General features: G+C 27.5%; 1 protein-coding gene across 1 annotated transcript in view; it reads right to left on the reverse strand.

Annotated features, from left to right (window-relative positions):
- LOC101235524 (SREBP regulating gene protein) overlaps positions 1 to 23,222 on the reverse strand; it is a 39,174-nt gene extending 15,952 nt beyond the window's left edge. The window contains exons 1-2 of the mRNA XM_065807922.1: positions 23,066 to 23,222; positions 5,743 to 5,866 (exon numbers count right to left, since the gene is read on the reverse strand). Of these exons, the coding sequence (XP_065663994.1) occupies positions 5,743 to 5,866; positions 23,066 to 23,167 (226 nt within the window). The 5' untranslated portion in view covers positions 23,168 to 23,222. The remainder of the gene's footprint in view (positions 1 to 5,742; positions 5,867 to 23,065) is intronic.
- Positions 23,223 to 23,975: the final 753 nt, after the last annotated feature.

Consider the following 23,975-nt stretch of genomic DNA (forward strand, 5'->3'; position numbering starts at 1 on the left):
GACAACGCTAAACCAATCAGAATCGACAAAATTATAAACAAACCTTTTGAAATGGCGGATACAACTGATTTTCCACAACTGGCGGACAAGCCAAAGAAAAGAAAACCATTAGGTTCTAAAAAAGATAAGGCAAAAAAAGCTCGACTTTCAAACCACACAATTGGCAATAACTGCCAGTGCACATTTTTGCAGTGCTTCGAAAAAACAAATCTTGAAGACAGAGCAGCTCTTATCAAAGCATTCAATGCTTACCCTTCAAAAGACGAACAAGACTCATCCCTATCTTCTCTTATTACAACAAAGAAAGTGTTGAAGAGAAGACCTACTCATTGTAAAGGGAAGCCCAGTTCCATGACTTTAGCTATTCTTATCATGTACGAGTTCTGCGGGGTGGAACCTATGTAGAACAGAAAGCCTGCTTCAAAGCCTTTATTGCCTTGTTTGGCATTACAAACAGAAGAGTACAAACCATCAAAAAAGCCTTAACCTCAACAGGTAAGTAGGAAAATATAATTATTACACAAAGATGCCTATTTAAAAAATGTATAATTGTGATAATTATTATAATAGTTTATATTATCATAATTATATATTGTTGAAAAGGCATCTATACATAAAGCTATTTCTGTATTACAAAGTTAATCATGACTAGATCTGGTACTGCTAAATTAAAATATTATAACAATCAGTTCATGTTACTAGATTAATTAAAATTGCAGGTAAAAAAGTTAACTATTGCTTGATTTACACGTTTTATTTTGTATTGCAAAATTATCATAAATTGTTATTACTTAGATTAGCTGTAGACTGTAATAATACCAGTTGACTGTTTTTTTTTTGTACTATGGCTAAACATCCAGTAGAACCTCTTTTTCGAGTTGATGTTTGTGTATTGCACCATATTTCACACTGTCTAGCAACCTGTACTATACAGATAGTGCAATGCCAACTTATAACAGTTAAATTAATAAACTGCAGAGCTTAGACTAACTAACTATTAAGCACAACTTAGACTAACTGTAGTCATAAAGGCTGACTGTTTATGGAAAGATATTCACTAACTTATAGCCTATACTAGCACTACCACTAGGAGGATTAATTTTTTTTTTTTTTTTTGAGTAAGTGTGGACTATTCTTAATTAAATGGGAAGGGCAGAGAAAGAGATTCTTTTGTTACCAAAATTTTGATTTGTGACAAAAAAAACTTGTATTCACGAGATTGTTTATTTAGTAACAACAGGACAACAGTTAAACAAAAATGTGCAACTCTTACCACCCACACCCCACTCCCTCCCCCCCAATCAACTTATCCGTTTCTATTACTCACACTTAAAAATGAGTTTTTTTTACAATAGGGTGTCCTCCTAAAGATACCAGAGGGCGACATAAGAATAGGCCACGCAGACTTCCTGACAATGTGACAGCAGCTATCCGAGCACACATATCAAGCTTTCGTGGAAGACATTTACACTATGCGCTTGGCAAAACTAGAAAGCTGTATCTTTCAGCGGGAAACACATCCTGACATAGAGATAACTTACGAAACTTATCGCAGAGTGTTTGTTAAGGACTTTAATATAGGGTTTGGATACCCAAGGAAAGACAATTGTGCAACTTGTGATGAGTTAGTTTTAAAAATAGAGCATGTGGAAAAATGCATCTTAAAGAATGAAGGAGACGTAGATGTCCTACGTGTGGAAAAAGAAAAATTGACCAAACAACATGAACTTCACAAACGCAAAGCTGATACATTTTACACAAGAAAGTCGGAGGCACGCAGATGTGCTCAAGCAACTGAAGCGGTTGAGGCAATATCATTTGATTATCAAAAAAATCTACCTATACCAAACAAGACGTGTAGCGACGTCTACTACCGTCGCCAACTTTTGTATCTTTCAACATTCACGTGCTGTCCACAAATGATGTATACATTTATACCTATGATGAAACCAAAGGAAAGAAGGGTGCAGATGACATTGCGCCAATGTTGTATCATTTTTTTATAAATCATCTTTCAAGCAATGTCACTGACCTTGAGGCTTTTTGTGATGGGTGTGCTGGACAGAATAAAAATTTCACAATCATCCGTTTCTTCCACACAATGATCCACACCAACAAGCGCTTCAAGACTGTCAAGCTGACTTTCCCCATCAAAGCACACTCTTACATGGAATGTGACAGAGACATGGGTCTAATAAACCAAAAGGCTTATATGGAGTTGCCAGAAGACTGGTGTAGACTCCTAGAAGAAGCTAGAGCTAAACCTACATCATTCAATGTTATTTGTTTTTCTCGCAACCAGTTTTTGACCTTCACTGACCACATGAAACTAAATTTTAAAGCGACATGTCCTTTTCCCACAAGACCAGTGCAGGAAATCCTATTTGAGGCTCAGCATCCCAAATTGGTGTCATATAGAAATAATTGGAATGGCTCAATGGAAACTGTTGTATTAGCAAAACCCCAGAAGAAGGGATCAATTCTTAGAAATCTTTCAACGCTGATGCAGCTTTACCCTACTGATCTGGCGATCAGCAAAGAAAAGTATAAAGATCTCCAGGTTCTCAAGCGCTTTTGTCGACCTGAAAACCATGCATTCTTTGACAACCTTTCAACCTCAGCAACAGACATCATTGAAGGTTCTGAAGGAAGTAGCTTGGACACCGATGATTAAAAACAATTAACTTTTTATTTTTTAACTAATCTTGATCACTATTACTAAAACGCATCTTATTTCTAGTTAATAAAGTTTAAATTTCCCTTAATTTATTGTATTAGCTATTCTTCTAGACAAACAATAGATACACTCAACACTGCACCAGCTAAAACTGTAATTTACTATTTTACAAACATTTTTTGAAAGAAAAAAAAGAATATAAAACGGAAAAACGATCAAGCGTCAAAAAGGTGTGCCATCAGTAAAACAATAACAACACCATCATTACTAAGTAATGTTGATAGTAAAACTTTTTTTTTTATTAAAGATCTTGCTTAAGTAAATAATAAAAAAGAGAAAATTAAAAAAGCTTAACAAATAAGTGAGCTATGATGTTTTGAAGTTTAAAATCTAATTTACTCAAAACAATAAAAATGTTTACTTTATGCATTTTAGATTTTCCATTCAATCTAGCAATTTTTGAACCAGTATGATAAATATTTTTATATTGGTTGGCATTAAATAGAATTTTATTCTTAATATTGCAAAGGAATCTTTGTAGTTGGCCTTTTCTGAGTACAGTAGGATCTTTAGGAACCTTTTTAAATTTAGTGGTATCATTAACAATTTTATAAATTTTTTCAAGATACAGATTTTGGTCTAATATGTCATTACCTTTGCCTGGTTATTATGGTTATTATATTATATGCAGTTAACTTATGTATAGTTTAAAAACATTTATAAACTTTGGCATATATATAATTCTGACATATATAAAATTCGCCGAATGGTCACACACGAGTAGTGAATGCCTGAGGGAAGAAATGAAGTACATTAGAATAAAGGAAAATTATTTTTCAAACAAAGCATATTTTGACAGTTGTCAAGACCAAAATAAAGATTAATAGAGGAATATTTAAAATATAAATAAGACAGACAATGCACCTGAACAGTACTAACAATAATAATAAAAAAAAAAATTGTTACATAAATACTAATATGAACTAAGATAAACAAAAAATATATCACCAAACAAAAAATAAATAAAACAAAAAATACATTAAAAAATAAAAAGTATGCATACAACAATGAAAGGCCTCAGAATGGGAAAAAAAACAACATTAATGCCAATGTGTAAACATAATTTGTGTAGTGATTAAGTAATAAACATCTCCTCAGAGTCGTGTCTATTATTACTGGCATTTCAATGAGGATCAGCACTTATAACTAGTTTATCCCGTCAAACAAACGTCATCACCACTTATGCTTTACCCCGCGACATTTTTCCAGTGTGGTCTTCACATATATATATATATATATATATATATATATATATATATATATATATATATATATATATATATATATATATATATATATAATATATATATATATATAAATATATATATATATATAAATATAAATGTATATATATATATATATATATATATATATATATATATATATATATATATATATATATATATATATATATATATATATATATATATATATGTATATATATAAATATATAAAAATGTATATATATATATATATGTATATATATATATATATACATATATATATATACATATATATATATATATATATATATATATATATATATATATATATATAAATGTATATATATATATATGTACAGGGCTGGTGAGTAAGAAAATCGTCAAGCGTGTTAAATCGCGCTCGTAAAATTAGAAAATGTTTTCATCGAGCGTGATTATGTGCGCTCGAAATAACGTCGGCGAGCGCGATCATGAAAATTGCTGAAGGCGATGCTCATAAAAAGCTTTTTATTTTTTTATATCTTTTTTTATTTGTTACATAATTCTTTCGTCAAAAAATGTTTGAATTAGTATCACACTCATGAAACTACTTCAACGAAGTAGATTTTTATACTTCCAAACTTCTTGTATATTGTCAGATCGCGATTTTATTTTTAACTATTTATATTATTAAAAAAATAATATCAAACAAAAACGCAACTTCTTATTGATTTAGTATTGAAGTATAATTTAGTGTTGTGATTCGTTGTTTTGATATATGCATTTTAAAATGTTACGCAGTAAACTTAATTAACGGTTAGTGGTTTTTATATTTTTTGATATTTTTTATTCAAATTAATTATTTAATTTTTTTCTAAAATTTCTTTTTTAAATTACGTTTTTTTAACCTTAAAAAAATAACACAAGAATAATTTGAAATAATAATAAATTAGAATAATAACTTTCCATTTAATAAATGTTGACGTTATTACTTTGTTTCCTATTCGAATGCGATTGCGAACATTCTAAACAACAGAATCGTTTTAAATTTGAGTTAAAATAAATAATAGTCAATAAAAAAAACCTATACTATAAACAAAAACTAATTTTAAAAATTACTCTATTATTAATATTTATTTTTATTATAAACGATGTGTGGAATATTACAAACAATAAATCAAATAAATCTTACTTGATATTTTCACAAGATTAAAAATACTCTAAATAGATTAAAAATAAAGTTTTAATTTTCTTATAGTGGTTTTCTAATTTTCTATTCTTATTTTATTTGCGCATTTTTGTATTCACATTGTGTTTCCACGTGCACATTCCATAATAGAAATTAGTGACTATTAACGACTTCAAACTGCTCATTCATTACGTTAGTGCAAAAGAGAACGACGTAGTGCTTTTTATATTTTATATTAGTGCTTTGATAATAGTATATCTTTAATAAAAAATCTTTTTTAAATATTTTATGAAAATAAAAAAATAATCCCGAACTATTGGACGAGCGTTATTTTATACGCTCGTTATAAGCTGAACGAGCGTTGTTTATCGCGCCTAGAACGTTTGAAAATACCGTTTACGAGCGCGTTTTACGAGCGGAGCGCGATCGCGCTCGCTTCATCACAAGCCCTGTATGTATATATATATATATATGTATATATATATATATATATATGTATATATATATATACATATATATATATATATATATATATATATATATATATATATATATATATATATATATATATATATATATATATAGTCAGCACCTTTCTTAAAATTAAATACTACCTTTTTCGTCAGCAATAAGATAAGGACCTTGTTTTGAGTTTCTGCATTTTTTTAAAAAAGTAGCATTACTCAAATCAAGCCAAGTAAACTTAGCCATAAAACTTTGTGTAGAACCTTGGTCTTTCTAAAAAATAATATTTTTCAAAATAAAAAGTAAAAAAAAATAAAACAACAATTAAAAAAATAACAATAAGAATTAAAAAATTAAAATTAAATAATAAAAGTAATTTTGTAACGTAAATTATTTCAAACAAAATATTAATGCTTAAGCTTCACTGTTTTATTTAAAAATATATCATTAAAATATTTCGAGATCAAGTTTAACAAGAAGCATTTTCGGTTTCACATTCACAAATACATTTTGACTTCCATTACTTACTACTTGAAAAAGAAGGTTACGAATGAGATATTATTATCTTTCATAACCTTTTTTTCCATCTTTTTCTTTCCCTCCATCCTGAACAGATTTGTTACACTTGTAACTAGGTATGCTGAAACCTGTATTTTATAGAACTGATTTTTGTGCTAATACCCTGTTCCTTGTTTTTAAAACTTTGCATTCTGCCAGTTTGGTAGGTTGGTGATTTATTGTCTTATTTTTTTAGAATTTTATCAACTGATGCTATTGACATCAATAACATCAGTTGGTTAAATTTTCTTTCGATAATATTTGATAAAAATATAAAAAATGTTTCTTTTAGTTTACAAACATATTTAATTTATGGCTGTTATTTATGTTTGTAAATTAAAATAAATTTATAGACTTTATTTTTTAGATTGTAAACGAGATTATTAAGTTTGTTTTTATATGTGTGTGTATATATATGTATTTAGGTGATTATAAAATATTAGTTAAGTGATTATTAGATTAAAGCTTTATTTATCTATAGGGTTACCATATTTCAGATGCACAAAAAGAAGACACATTTATTCATTAAAAAAACTAGTGCCCATACCACAGCTTATCACTCCTCAAAATTTGAGGATAGTTCAAGTTCACCAAAAAAAAATATATTATCAATAACTTTACCAATGACAGTTATATTGGATATTCTTTTTTGTTGCAAAGGAACTTTGTTTTTATAATAAAATCACTCATATAAACAATAAATATGCAATTATATATAACTACTTTTTATATATAGAATAAATTTTGTTAAGCAAACTTTAAAATAAAAATAATAAAACACTTTTTTTTTTCAGTGAACTAAATTGAAATACATTTTTATTCACTCTCGGAATAGGCATATTTAGCAGAGCTTTTACCTCTTTTCAAGAGTGCAGCATCATTATTAAGCATTTCATGAACTGTCTGAATGAAAGATGTTGTATTATACAGGTAATATAGCATTCACCGAGTTGTCTAGTACGTTGCCCCTTTCTTTTGACCATTAAAAATAAGAATTGTGGTTGCATCAAAAAAAAAATGAGTTCCACATTACTGTTTATAAACATACATAAGTTCTGAAACTGAGCAAACAAATTTGAATCATTAACTTCAATATTTTTATTAGCGAGATATTCAACACATTGTTTCATTTTATTCCAGCTGCTTAGAAAAAAGCATCCAATCAAAACATTCAAACTCAGTAAAAGAACTTGTCCATTGTTTAAGGTACGCAGAATATCAATTAAGCATTAAAAACACATCTGTCACAAATGAATCACACTCTTGGTCTTTCTGATCTTCCTTTAGATTTTGCAACGATTTAGTTTTTAGCGATACAAAATTTTCTTTTTCACTACATTTAGTAATCAAGTTAACAGACTTCAGGCAATTGTCTATTTCAACTGTTGATTAGTGCATCCAATACTGATGGTATAAATACCCATATTACAATCATTTCTAAATACCAAAATACCCGTATTAGATTGCCTCAATACCGGTATTAAAATTATATGTACAGGCTTGTGATACAGTGGGCGTGATTGCTCTATTTTCATGGAACACACCCATAATTGAAATATATAAAACATACAGACACAATAAACAACACATGCTTATCTTGTAATGAAAGTAAAAAATTACATTGGCTCAAGAGTTTGGGATGAAGAAAATAATAAGTTGCTTAATTGATTTTTTATAAAAAATTATTGATTAAAATTTTTAGTTAAAGAAAAATTCTGTCTTTCTTTTATTAACAAAGCACTGATTTTAAATATTATTATTAGGTCACTTGCTTTAATGTAGAACACATATTTGAGTTTGCACTAAAATAATGAATGAAAAGTTTGAAGTCGTTGCAGCTAATTTATATAATGGAATGATTACTATTTTAACCAAGCGCATGTGGAAACGCAATGTGAATTGAATATAGCCACTAATGCAAACACAATATTAATAGAAAATTGCTAAAAATAAATAAAAACTTGAGAATATTTTTAATTTCATAAAAACGTCAAGATATCAGATTATAAAGTATTATTTATAATGTAACTTACCAATGGTATGCCACTTAAAGCTATAGAATTAACAGTAGTTATAATTACATTTACTAAAAAAACTTTATATATTTTGAATTAAGAACTAATAATATTTATATTAATATTTTATGTCTAATAGATGGAATTAATTTAATATCCAGAAAATATCACTGATTTCTTTCAAAACCAATGTGAAAATTTGTCACCTGCAGTTTTTTCTAGATTAACTGCCCTTGATGAACTGCCTTTTAGCGTATATGTCATGTCAGCAGAACTGAGAACATTAGAAGCTCGTGGGTTGTCAAATACACAAACACAATCAGAGAAACTATAATATCTAAGTTAATAACCTCCCATTGCAAGGGATGCACTTCAGTTTGACATTTAACAAATGGACATCAATGAGAACATTGTGTATTACTACTGATGGAGCTTCTGTAAGGCAGAAAGTCAGACGTTTAAGTAACTGTGATAAACTGTTGTGCATTTAACATGGCATTTAACTAGGTGTTCAAGACATTTTGTACAAATAACTATCAATTTATACAAAAAAAAACTTGAAAGTAATCTGCAATTACAAAAATAGCCAAGCCTTCCCAGGAAAGGCGTGCAGTTTTTCGTCTTGTATGACCACAGGCGAGTATTTTATTTTAGACAACTTGGTCATGGCTATTTGCAAGTTTTATAATATTAATCATTGCGGAAAAAGTTTCAAAAACAAAAACAAAAAAAAACTAACAAAATAGGAAATAAAAAGATACTTAAGTTGGAAAAAATAAAAATAAATTAACAATTTAAATAAATTGTGTACTGTTTTTATTTTTGTTACTTCAGAATGGTTGTTATATTCAGCAACAAAATTAGATAATGTGAAGCAAAAAAAAACAAAAAAACAAACAGTTTTAAGTCTACAATAAAAAGAATAATTTTCCTTTATTAAACTTTTTTGTGTTTGTAAAATACATTTGTACAATTTCAATATAACAACAAGCGTTAAATTAGACGATCGCAAAATGCAATCTCTGGAAAAAGATCTGGTCTTCAAAAGTTTAGTTTATGCAAAATCGTGTTCTTTGTTTTCAAGGGGCGAATCAACTTAAATTTGTTAGCGAAAAAGTTATAAAAATAAAACAATAAATTTACGACAACAAAAGTAATAACACTCTAGTAACTAAATTCATTATAAAAGTAATAACATTATAATAGTGTTATTATATTTATAATGCACTAATAACTTTAATAATTCATTCTTTGTTCAAACAACATAAGCAATCCCAAATTTGAATGGAAGTAGAAAAGCATCTAGAAAAATAGAGTGGATATTCGAATAATATTTAAAACTTAAGTAACTTATAAAAACGGAACAAACAACATTGTAAAAACAAAAGGTATAAAAAAAGTTTAGCATTATAAAAAACGTTACTAATGGTCCGTATAAACGCGTGTTAATTTTAAAATCAACCAATACAAATTTTTTATTGGTTGATTTTAAAATTAATGCGCGCTTTTATGGACTAGTAGTAACATTTTTCATAATGCTAAATTTTTTATCAAGTATGTTTTTAAAAAGTTGTTTAAGTGATTTGTAAAAGTTACTGAAGTTTTTAATAATATTTGAATATCCGCTTTATTTTTTTAGATACTTTTCTACTTTAATTAATGTTTGGAATTACTAATGTTGTTTGAACAAAGAATGAACTTTAAAAGTAATAAGTGCTTTTTGAAAGTAATAACACTATTATAGTTTTATTACTTATATAATGTAGTTAGTGACTAGAATGTTATTACTTTTGTAGTCGTAAGTTTATTGTTTTGTTTTGTATTTTATAACTTTCTTGCTTTCAAGGGTTGAGTTAAACGATCGCTTTCTTGCAAATCGCGATCGTTTAACTTAACCCTTGATATATACTTGTTACATTAAAATTATACAAATATATTTTACAAACAGATGAAAATTTATATTTTCGTTTTCCTCTTATAAAAAAAAAAATATATATATAGGAAAATCATTCTTTTAAATGTTTAAAACCGTTTGTTTGTTTTTTTTTGCTTTGACTTTTGACTGAATTTTATTCAAAAATAAATAATCACTATGAAGAAACAAAAATAAAAACAGTACACAAATTATTATACGGCAAGGATAAAAACAATTTTCCGGCAGGTTTCAAGTTGTAATGAGTGTGAAAGATGACTCTTTTGAACTGACTGATGATTTACAGCCGTTATTCAATAAGGTGTGTACCGCTGTGCATTTGTTTCGTCGTTCACCAATAAAAAATTACCATTGAAAATGACACTTCAAAAATACATAGTTGACACACTTGGTAAAGGCCTACCACTAAAACTTGACTCCAAAACTCGCTGGAATAGCTTGCGCACAATGCTTGAACATTTTGAAAAATTGCATTTGCAAGATCGACTTAGAGTCTAAAATTAAGGTAACTGATAAAGAGTTCGATGCAATTCTAGCTGTTTTTTATGTCTTGCGCCAGTTAAATTGGCTGTGAAATAATGCAACATTGTTGTCAGCCGATACAGCACTAATGTTCATGATAGATAACCTTGGAGATACAGATTTAGCTGTAAAGTTGAAAGCTATGTTGGTGCAGCAATTTAATGAGCGATGTGCATCTTTTTTCAGATTACTACAGATTTTGTAACATTAATGGTCCTGCACAAGGACCATTAATGTTACGAAAATTTGAATTTGAATCCGATCATTCAGTCAAGAAATGGTATTTATGATGGCTGATTTGTTCGACTGAATGATCGGCTCAATCAGCAAGTACATAATCCTCTCCCTTCGACCAGTGTTTCTTCTGATAGCAATTCTATTGATAACACTGTTAACTTGTCATTGAAAGAAAAGCTTGACTTTTCTTTCAATGACAAGTTAAATTTTGAATATTATGAAATGTAACAAGGGAAGATTAAACATTTCAAATAATTCATCATGTGAGATGGCAGTTTAACATATATTTGCAAAATTCCTAAGAATACTTGAAAACTGTGAAGCCAACAAGTGTCAAATTGGAGCGTGGATTTTCAGCAAGTAGCAACATAGTCACAAAATTACGTGATCTCTTGAGAATGATACTCTGAATGCCTATGTTTCTTATAGGCATATTTTACAAAGGGGAAAAAAGCAAAAAATGAAAAAATCTGTAATTTAAATAAAATAAATAAGCTTATTGAATCAATGAAATTTTTACTATTATTTTGAGATTTTATTCATAGTATGATAAACTTTTAAAAAAAATTTAATAACAATATTATACTGGTATTGAAATTATACAGTACCAAAATACCTGTATTGAAGAATGATATCAGTATTGCAGGCCTTGCTATGAGATTTTATTTTGTAACGAAAACTCATAAAGCTAATAAATGTAACACAGCTTTGATATTTACATTAAAAGTTAAATTTCGTCATCAGCGTAACTTAAAGCACCATAATGTAATAAAATCTAATTTTAAAATGCATTAAAAGCCATTTAAAAATAAATTTAACAAAAATTATTTATAAAATCTAAATTCAGTAATAGAAAAAGATTTTAATTAGATTTCGAATAGAAAAATATAACTTATTTCTTAAAACAATCTTCTAATTGAAATAATCTTTTGTTTGTTTTTCACAATTTATTTACGGGTAATTCCATATCAATTGACCTAGGCCATGACACCATACATCTCAAATTTTACTGATTTATATACAGTCAAGAGTACTTAGTAAGAGGTTTTAGGGCATGTAACTTTAAAACGGTTAGAGGTTTCAAAGAGTAAACCTCTTTGAAAAAAAAATTTACAGGGATTAGGTCACATAACTTGAAATTTTTTTGATCTTTTTACTTAAAAACGTGTAATTGGCTATTTTCAGGGGTGAAGAACCCAATAAAATTATTAAAAATATAAAAAATTATTATTAAGTACTTGTTTTTGTCAATTTAAATAAAATTAGTTTTTAGGGCTTAAGACACGGGAAGGGGGAGAGGCTGGGTTAAATGCCCCACTTTTTTTTAGTAGAATCTTACAATAGACTTTTCACTACTTTCCAGACAAATGGGGCTCTGAAAATTTCAGCATTTTAGTAGTCCTGATGAACATGTGTTAAAATTGTTACCAGGGCAGACTATCAGAGGGTCCCTGGGACTGGAACACCAGAGGCCATGCCCCAATTATTTTCTTTAAAGTTTTCTTTTTTTTTTCGATTTTAACAAAGTAAAGACAACTTTGAAATTATTGTTTTCAAAAATATTTTTAGTTTATACTTGTTCTGTTTTATTTAACCATTTACAAAATAAAATACAAAAAAATTAAGTGTCAAGATTGTGTAAAGATTTGCTTAGATGCATTAATGGTCGAAGTATACATATGTTCAGTTGTTGTTACAGGTGAATCAATGATACAAAATATCTTTGTAATTAAAACCCAACACTCATCTGTTCTAAATGACCAGAAAATAAACATTGCACACTTTAAACACCTTTAACAGACGAAAAAATTTTAACAATCTGCCAAGATCATAAAAAGATTTCAATATAATAAATTTTATTCATCGAATTAATCTAATCAAACGTACCATAATTACACAGAATAAACTCACCAAATTTTAATGTATTGATGCTAGTTTGCTGATTAGTTTGAGAACTTAAAACACCATATAAATAAAAAATGCCTGTAATACTAAAATCTTTACTTGTTTGTTGAAAGCTAATAGTAACGATAGATTTTGGGTTAAATTGATGATAACTCCCCTAGTTCCATGAATTGTTCTACTTTTTAAATTTTTTCATGATGATAGCAGATTGTTAAAATTTTGTTATCTATTATTTCAGATCTCCAAATTAATTGTTCTCAGGTATCTTTTCTATACCAATTAAATGTCTTTAAATCAGTCTACAATAAATTAGTTCATAACAAGTATCATTAGACAGTTTTCCAAAATCATATAAATCCATTCTTATTATAAAACTAACTACTAAGTTGCATTTCAGATTAAATTAAAAATAAGAATATAATAGAAATATAGTTAAATCAACTTAAACACTGTGGTAATGAAAAACTAAACCGTGATTGATTTCTTTTACCTTTTTATGAATGTAAAATTTTTTTTTCTTTAACAAGTTTAATTAATTGTAATTGATTTGTTAATGTTAAAAATGTTAATGATGAATTTCATAGGTAATAAATTCTTTCTATACCAGTGTAATGACAGGATGTTTTTTGTTACTGTTAATAGTTCTTATATAAAGTTTAAAATTATATAATGTAAAAATCTGGTAAAATCATTATTTTAGGTAGATGACTGTTTTTAATTTGCATACTTGCAAATCAAAACTCTGAATAACATATGAATTCATTCTTATAAATATACAAATTCATAGATTTACTTGAAACAATAGTATTAATAAGTTGCACATACGTTATAGTTGGTGATATAAATACACACTTTAATACTAAAGAACTATATCGCAAAGGCTTTCAAGAAATACTATATGTACTAAATCTTACACAAGTCAAAAAACTAACTCATAAAATGGGACACATACTAGATGTGGTTATTAACCCTATCATTATATTGCCAAACGGCAATATAATGATAGCCTATATTACATTATATTGCCAAACGGCAACAAACAGTAAAAAACAGATAGGGGAAGGTTGCATAAGATGAGCAGGTTCCTAAGATGGTATAACCTTTTTACGGGTAGACTACTGAAATTTTTGTGAACTTTTTTGGTTAAGAATATTTATACAAGTTCAATGGTGTTATTTATTTTAATTTCTTGTTTGTATAGTTAATATTCTTTAATTGTTTTATTGTTAAAAAAATTTCCGTCCCTGTTATAATTTTTTATTATTCAATATTTTGTAATTACGTCAGAACGAAATAAGATAATCCAAAATTTATTACATCCTCAATATTTTATGCTTACCTACTACTAATTCTATGGTTTATATGAGATAATACATAAGCTATTGTTATGCTATTTAAATTATGATAGCACTTGGTGAAGTTGCTTAAGATGATACGTTTTTAGACGGTCAGGATGAGATGCTCTTTTTATTAAGAAAAGGGTTTTTTTAAAGTTATCCTCCAAGGAGCTTTATTTTGGTATTTCAAGAGCAGGGTTGGCATTAAAAAACCTGCCTAAAAAAACCCAATAAAACCCAGGTAATCTGGGTTTTATTGGGTTTTTTTAAAGATACTTAATAAGGTTATGAACTATTATAACCAAATTTAACATTATAACTATAATATTATTAACTAAAATAATTTTAACTATTATTATTCACTAAATTATTATTAACTATTATAACCAACAATATCAGAGCAGGTTTACTATTATTTGAATCATTATTTGAAAATACATTATTACAATTTTTATTCAAATATTTTTGTTGATTGAGATTTTTTAACCTTTGATGTTATTCACCTCCCAAGGTGAATTTAAATGAGTAGAAGTGGGCAGAGAAGGCCACTATAGTCGAGGAGACTACCTTATTGTGGTTACAATCCTCTCTCAACTCTTTAACTCCTAAACACGTATCTTTATAAACAAGGCCACTACGCAGAGAAACAAGTTTGTTCATTTGAATTTCAAGTTCAAACTTTAATTGAAACTTCAGTTACTACCTCCCTTTCTCTAGTCTTCTTTTTCCTATTTCTAATTGACATTTTTAATTATATAGAATAATACTTTTCAATTTAAAATAAATCAATACATATAGATTTAACATGAGATTTTTTTTTTCTATTACAGTTTTAAATTACATTTAAAAATCTTTTTCAAAATAATTTGAAAAATTCTTGCCATAAATTAATAAATAACAATACTTTAAATATATTTTAAATAAAGTTAAAGAAGAAAATAAAAATAATTTTCAATATCATTAAACAAAAATTAAAATTTTTTTACAGAGACGAAATAAAAATAAAACCCAAAAAAACCCAAATTTACCCAATAAAACCCAAAAAAAAAACCAAATTTACCCAATAAAACCCAAAATTACCCACTGGGCCGGGCTTTTGCCAACCCTGTTCAAGAGCGAAATTTTTTTCAAAAAATAGTATCGGAAACTTTTTTAGGGATACGAAATATTTGTTTTTTTATGGTTGAGATAATTATTTTTTACTTAAGTATACTGTAACATACTTTAAACTTGTTAAAACAAATGTCCTTTGATCTTTATAAAAAAAAATTTCTTTGTAATAACTAAACAATAACTAAATTAAAAGGTTAGTATTTACTATACATAAATATTTAATGTTTAAAAATAATTGTTTCAGTCAGATTTAAAGGCACATAGCTTACACTTATATTCACTGTTAGATGTTGCACTAGAGATATTACATTTAACTTTTTTTTGTTTCTGGGACGCTTTTAGGGTATTTTTGACTGGTATAACATCGATTCTTTTGAGTCAGGACAGATCCCTTTTCCTGATGGAACATTAAATTTCTTTTTGCGCTTTAATATTAAAGGTCCAAGGTCTGCACAATTGTCATTCAAATGACTGATAAATGCTTTAGAAATAAGACTTCGATCAACAGATGATCGATCCTGAAGCGGTAGACAATTAATAAGAGGTTCTTTATCACAAGGGAAAATTCTACACTTAGCAAAACCTGATATCAAATTTTCACTAGAAGAGTCTTTTATTAGTTCCAGCACTTTTTTTAGAAGTGAAGAAAAGTGTCCTTTTGGAAGTGTTGTGGGTTTTTTAACTGCAGGTGATTCTTTCCATGAAGTCAAAACAACTTTCCACTTACTTTTTAGTGGCCTAAAATAGGCAACATCTAGAGGCTGTGAAAACATGACTGAAATATTAGATTTTGATGAGTTCATTACTCTTTCAGGGTATTTACAGCCTGTACGACAATTTTTTTGCATCCTGGGTCATCACTTAAATTTGTTTCATTATAGTTGTATATACTTTCTGCTGGCATATTAGTAACAACTTGGGTGAGGTTTTCAATATACTTGCTTGAGGTTTTCTTATTAATAGCAGCCGATAGTGTTTTATATTGGCTGCCAAATGCAAAGTGAACATAGGAAGTCTTTTTAAAAACATTTCACTCCATTCAAGTCCTAGAAAATTATTTCTAAACTATGGAATAGTTTTATTTTGCAAAGAGAGGTAATCCTTCACAATAAACCTAAAATCCAATTCATCCACAGGGAATCCAAACTCAGACACTGTCAAGATGTGAGCAACAAAAGCTGATTCTTCCAAAGCAGTAAATGTTAAAGGATGCCCTGGGTTTTGATTGTGTTTTAGCTTTAGTTTATTTTGAATGGTAGTTCTACATATGCCAAAATATTTTAATGCTTCTCTTTGGCTCATTCAACCTTCATTAATAGCAGAAAGGCACTGTTGGAGCTTTTTTGGAGAATAATCTACATATTTTCAGGAACTGGGTTTTTTAGTATACATTCTTGGCATTTTCATAAGCTGGAATATAAGTCAATCAATATATTTTACTAACAAAAAAATACTGTTTACAACATAGTAAAGCTAATACAATACTATTTTTATAAAGGGGACATGCAAAGAAACATTTTGAAGAGACTATGAATAGAGACTTTTGTGAGGGGACAGTGCAAAAAGTACAAGACAAATTAATATAAGAAATAGTATAATAAAAAAAACAACAACAGACAAACAACAACTAAAGAAACAAAAAATAAAATCATTAATATATATTTATTATAGATATAATATTATAACAACAATATATCTATTAATAACTTTAATTTACCATATTTGTTATAATAACAATTATAATAAAAATAATAATAATAATCATAATAACAATAATATTATTAATAACAACAATAATAATAGCAATAATAAATATAATAAAGAAGTAAATCATTTCACCAAAGTAAATACGCAAAAAGTATACCCATTTAATAAAAATAAAATGATTAGAGATTTTATTTATGATACTTAAGGGGTTACTTAAAGTCCGGCTTAAAGTAACCCCATTTTTACATAAAAACTCACTCAAATAAGATTAGGTATTTTTTTCTCAAAACTGAATAATAAAATAGTAAAAAAAATACTCAAACCTTTTCACCAAAGTGTTATTCTAACAAACTCAGAGATTTTTTTTTTCTGCAATGTGTACAACAAAAACAAACCATATAAAAGGTCTGCACAGTAAATTTTACAAACAAGTTCAGTTACTTTTTGACATCCAACTAACAGTTATATTATTTTTAGGACATATGAGCAGTAGAAGCATGTAATTCAAAGTTTCAGTGGTGGAATAAAGTAGTAACTTAAGGCATAAAGTAACCCGGTGTTAGTCCTTAATGATACATTTTTTTTTTTTTGTGTGATTATTTTGAGTTTTTTTGAGTCCCATTAAAAAAAGCTCATCTTAGGAAACTGGTTTCCTAAGATGAGATGATTGGGTGTGTTAAAAATAACGCAATTTTTGGTACTAAGATTTATTTTTTAATGAACTATTCATTTATATTCTTTAAGAAGAAAGATTAAATTATGATAATCTGCATAAATAAATATAAATACTATAATATTTCAGCTGCAAAAAATCAATACACTATTAACATGCTCAACTTACGCAACCTTTCCCTAACTCCTTTATTTTAAAATATTATTTTTTTATTATTTCAAAATATAACTTTGCAGCGCTTTTTCTTTTGATTATCATAATTGCTTGATTTCTAAGTCATTACATATTGTATCTGAATTTTAAAGAACGCTATAAAATTCAATAACTTGAATTGGAATTGTCTGTTTTTTAAAATTTTTTTTAAAAATTGTGCATAATATAGGGTTAATAAACCAGATAAAATATCAGTAATTATGCTGGCTGTGACAGACTTTGATTTGAATGACCATTTTCTCATTGATTTTAAAGTAGAACAATGAGTAGAAAAAAAGTTATACCATACTATCACATACAGGAATTTAAAAACAGTGGACATATCCTTTAAATTTGAAATATTAAGAAATAAACCAGAAATATCATCAGTTGAAAATATGAAAGATAAAACAATAATATAAAACCAAGTAATGAAAGAAATTGTGCAGAAAGCCGTAAGTGAAAGAGTAAAAATAGTCAAAACAGGTCGTCGGTTTGACAGAGAATATATGTAACTTAAGAAAAACAAAGAAAAGCAAAAAAACTGTTTAAGAGAAAAATCAGAAAACTTAGGTCTAATGTTCAAATATACCAAACAAAGAAATGCACAACAGATTATAATGGTCAGTTTATAAGAAATTTTAATACAACAACAAAGAAATTTACAAAATACCCATCTCATTTGGAATAAAATGTTCTCTTGATGATCTGATTCCAGCATATCTACTTAGGAATAATTTACAAACATTTATACATATATGGGTTGAAAAAAAAACCTATCGCTATAATCAAGCATCATGGATTGTCTAAAAAGTGCTACATTGCTTCCGATAATAAAGAAGCTAGACTCTACAAAGATACTGAAAACTTCAAAAATTATAGATCAGTTTCTAATTTAGTATTCATTAGCAAGCTAATAGAAAGAGTAGTTTCTAATCGTCTTGATTCCTACATGATAAAAAGAATCTTCATATAGAATATCAATATGAATAAAAAAACGTCACTTAAATGAAACACTTTTACTTAAGCATACCAATGATATATTTGAACTCTTTGATAAACATACACCTTCAGTACTAATGTTACTTGATCTAGGTGTTGCCTTCAACACTTTGATCAGCAAAAACTACTTGGGCTATGTAAAATATAGAGCATCACAAGGTAATTCTGAGTTTGTACTCTTTAATATCTATATGAGACCACTATACAAATATCTGAAAAAATTTGATGGTAAAACTTTTGGATACTCAGATGATCATCAAACTCTAAAAGCATTCTTTCTTTCATCTCAATATAATGCACTAGTCCTGGATATCAAAATATCTCGAATACATATCTAAATGGATGAGTGAATAATTCTTTTTTTTTAAGCAATCGAAAATAAAAATATTAATTAAAGTACTATCTAGTTATCAAAAAGATATTATTATTAAAGGTACTTTTGTTAACAAGGAACACATTAGATTTGTTGAATCTACAAAAATTTTAGGTGTGATACTTGACAATGAACTATTTTTAAAAACACAAATAAATAAGATATTAATATTTAAATGGATGATTACGTATCGAAATACCTATGTATTACGTATTTATATATCTAAATGGATGTATTATGTATGTTCTACGCATTACGTATATAAATATCTATGCTGAATTATGTACTATGTATGTACTACATATTACGTATATAACTACAATGTACAATCATACAATATACAATTGAACAATGTGTATAACTACAATGTATAACTATGATGTACTATGCAGTTACATATATACTATGATGTACTACGTATTACATATATAAATATCTAAATGGATAATTATGTAAAGATATACACATCTAAATGGATAAGAATACATATTTAAATGGATGAGTGAATCATTCTCATTTTTTTAACCAATCGAAAATAAAAATATCAATTATAGCACTACCTAGCAATCAAAAAAATATTATTATTATTATTAAAGGTACTTTTGTTAACAAGGAACACATTAGATTTGTTGAATCTGCAAAAAGTTTAGGTGTGATACTTGACAATGAATTATTTTTAAAAATACAAATAAATAAGATTGTTATAAACTGCTACAATATATTGAGCAAAATATCAAAAATAAAACAATTCCTATCGCACAAAGATTTGTGCACCATAGTATGTTCACTAATATTTCCACAACTAGATTATTGTAACTCCTTCTATTTTTGGAACTGAAAAGACACAATCAAAAAAACTGCAGTCTGTTCAAAATAGTGCAGCAAGACTAGTATTTAAAACCAGAATAGAAAATCAAGTAAATAACTAGAAATATAACAATTTGCATTTGCTGAAAATTAGAAAAAGAATCAAGGTCCTTTTAATAACGCACAAATCTATTATCCTGGAAGCAGCAACATAATTATGCAATTTAATTCACTACTCAATGTCAGAAAGAACACTAAAATTATAGGAAACAAAATGCAGCAACCATTTTGGTAATAGAGCATTCATAAACTTTGGACTTCCAAATATCATACATGAAAAAAAAAGTACAACTATTTATAAGAAAAAACTAAAATCTTATTTAATGATGAATGGTGAACTATTCCACCAGAAAACTATTAAGTATCAAAAATTTTACTAATATAATTGTTGCACAGCTGAGCAATTGTTTTGCCAATTTATCCGAAAAATATTCCCAAATAAAAGTTTTTGCTTAATATAAACTCCTGACCATGTATGCAAATCACCATTTCGTACAAAAAATGTGAATTGCATAATGCTCGTTAACAAGGCTTTGTATTGGATGTACTACTATTGATATATTTACAAATGCCATATATATACTTAACTTATTTCATTCTTAAAAAAAAGTTTAATAACTTTATCAATGAACAAAAAACATGACTTTGAAAAAGGGTACATTTGTATCAACCTGGTTAATGCACGATGAAGTGATGACCATTTTGTTTTACTATGAGACATAATTTTTCTATACTGAATTTCTACTAAGTTACAATAATCTTTTCTAACTGGATAAATACTGAAGTATTGGTAAATCTTATACATAATACTTTCAACATCAATAGCCATTTGATTTGCACCATGATGAATACAGTTGTTGAAAATATGTGTTGGGCAACACCAACAAGATCGATAAATCATTTTTTAAAAGAGAAAACACATTATTACGACCTAATTTTTTGTGAACACCTCCAAAGTTTGTATTGTAATTATCGTCAGTAAAAGAAATATAGTTTTGAAGCAATCTTTTTGTATTTAAGGTTTCTTTGATTTCAGTTGCAATTGCGACAGCAAATTCATCTGAAGTATTTTTTACTGCTACTTGGTCCTCTGATAGTGAGATTGTGCATACAAAAACAGAATATCACTTTGCTAGATAAGTTTTGTCATTTAATATATGTCAAATGTGCCATGTTTACAAGTACGACACTCAGGCGAGTATTCATCTCGTCCTATTTTGAAGGATAGTTATTTACCTTGTAATTCAGTTGAAAGCTGTGTTTTTCAGTTCGACATTATTTAAAAAAATGTTTTAAAACTGTAATATAAAAGAAAAAAAAATAATTAAAAAAAGATAATTAAAAAATAATTAAATAAACAATTAGCATTAATATCTAATTAAAAATATAATTTAAAAAAAGTTAATTTAAATGCTCCACATGAGTGAATTTACAGAGATGCAGTAAAATACTTATGATTAGCAAGAAACAAAAATGTTTTATACATTTTTAAGTATAGTTGTAAGTGGATTATCATGGATCACAATTTATCAACATATAGTCACAATAAAAATCTTTCTTGTGACAATATCTGTAATTAGATTGTCATTTCTAGTGACTTTGATAACAACAAAATAATTTGTTTAATTATTGATCTAATTCTTTTCTACAGTTTGTGATCGGGACAACATACCTGTTATAGTCTTGCAGAAGTGTTCCTAGAGCTTTTGTCTATGCTTTCAAAACTATTTAACAAGTGCCTATCAGTCTTGTTTTCCAGCCTACTGGAAAGCAGCTTCTGTTACCACTATTTTCAAAAACTCAGGACAATGATCTGACTCATCTAACTATCGCTCCATTAGTCTTCTTCCTATCATAAGTAAGGTTTTTGGGTCTTTAATTAACAAACACTTAACCTCTCATCTTGAATTTAAAAACTTACTTTCTGATCATTAATATGGATTTTGATCTTCTTGTTCTACAGGTGATTTGCTAACAGTAATAACCGATAGGTTTTATTGTGCATTAGATAGATGTGGAGAGATTGAGGCTATCACTCTAGACATTTCTAAAACTTTTGATAAAGTTTGACATGTTGGTCATCTCTTTTTCATATCCTGTCACTTCAGGGGATCCTTGTCCCTATACTCTTTTTAATTCACACTAATGATCTTCCGGACACATCTCACATCTAAGGTGGCATTGTTCGCTGATGATACTACGATTTAATCTTAGCTTAATAAGAAGCTAACACTCTCTGATTGCTTGGAGGGGGACATTTGAGCTTGAAGAGGATCTCATTTCTGCAACAGCATGGGGCTCAATGACTGGTGAACAGATTTTTTTTAATTAAAAAAAAAAAAAAAGAGGACAGACCCTAGGAAAAGAGGATGTACGGTAACCTATAAATCTAAAAAAATGCTATTATTAAAACAAAGAAAAAATGAAATTAATTACAATAATTACAATAAAATCATTTAAAAAATATTATTTTAAAAGTTACCATTTTTTAGATGATTTTATACGACAGCAAAATAAGTTTACAATTTTTATAGTAAACATTTTAGAAAGTTGTTGATTTATTTGGCTTCACTTTTGTGTTTACTATGCAAGAAAGTATTCATATCAGCAACCTTCACCTTGTGTCAAAGTAGAAATAGAAAGTTAATTGACCAATAGTGTTGGTTTAACAACTAGAGACAGCTAATGGTTTTGAAAAATGTAAATAATACCGTGAAGTGCATGGCTCAATTTATTTGAATTTTTATTATATTTTGTAGTTTGATTATCTCAAATATATCAAACAATATCAGACAAAAGTTGAAATTTCTCATTATTAGAATATTAAAATAAATAATAAAAGAACATCAAATGCTCTAAATTTGAGCTTTTTTTTGAAATATAAATAAAATATATAGTTAAGGTAAAGCTACAGTTAAAGCTATTAGTCTAAAATAATTTTAATTTTTTGCTTGTGGCGCTCTTGCCAGTGGAGACTTTTTAAACATTAGGAATATTAATTGAAATAATAAAAGAAATTAATACAAAAAATAAATTACCATAGTTTTCTGAAATAAAATCAAAACACATATAACTGTAGCTAAAAATGATAGTAATATAATCCAACGTCGCCAAAAACCTCCAGATATAACTGTTTGCATTTATCTTATGAGTACGTAAATAATTAGCTATTTAAGTTTGATTTTAACAATAAATTTATCTACAATGAAAAATATAAACCAATTTGACACTATTATATGTGTATATGAATCAGTTAATAATAAACATATCAGTTATACATTAGTTATTATAAGATTTTTATTTGACAGTATTATTACTTCTTATATAGCCTGGCAAAAATTAGGAGAGTGATTGTAGTAATCACTTGTCACTATTACGATGGGACCAGGGCCTAGGCCCTGGTCCCATCAATATTATTAATGGAGGCGCCTCCATTATTAATAGACCCTATTTAAAATATAAAAGCTGATGCAGATGAAGCAGGGTGTAACAAATTTCCAAATGATATAAAAGCTTAAAAGTGCTATTACTTTATTTGTTTATATCTATATATCATTAAATATATATATAACCCATTAATTATAAATTATTAAGAGATTTGGTAGAGGTTAAAAAATATATAACCATTGTAGCATTTTATAATTTTTATCAATTTATTAATCAACAAAAAAAATTTATTATTAAGTTAATAAAAACAATAGTCACTACCAAAATTAAACATTCAAAAAAATTTAAAGTAAAAAATCTTAGTTGATACTAAACAGGACAATAAAGACACGCTTGTGTTTGTGTAAAAACCACACTAAATCAATGCTTTAAATTTGATTCATGGCGATACAGGCCTTCCCGTAGGCATATTTTGAAACCCTATACAGGCTCAGAATAGGCAGAAAAATGAGCAATCTGATTCGCTGGTTTTGAAAGAGAGGCAAGTGCGATTTTGTTGAA

Source organism: Hydra vulgaris, chromosome 10, assembly GCF_038396675.1.
Source record: "Hydra vulgaris chromosome 10, alternate assembly HydraT2T_AEP".
Lineage (NCBI taxonomy): Eukaryota > Metazoa > Cnidaria > Hydrozoa > Anthoathecata > Hydridae > Hydra > Hydra vulgaris.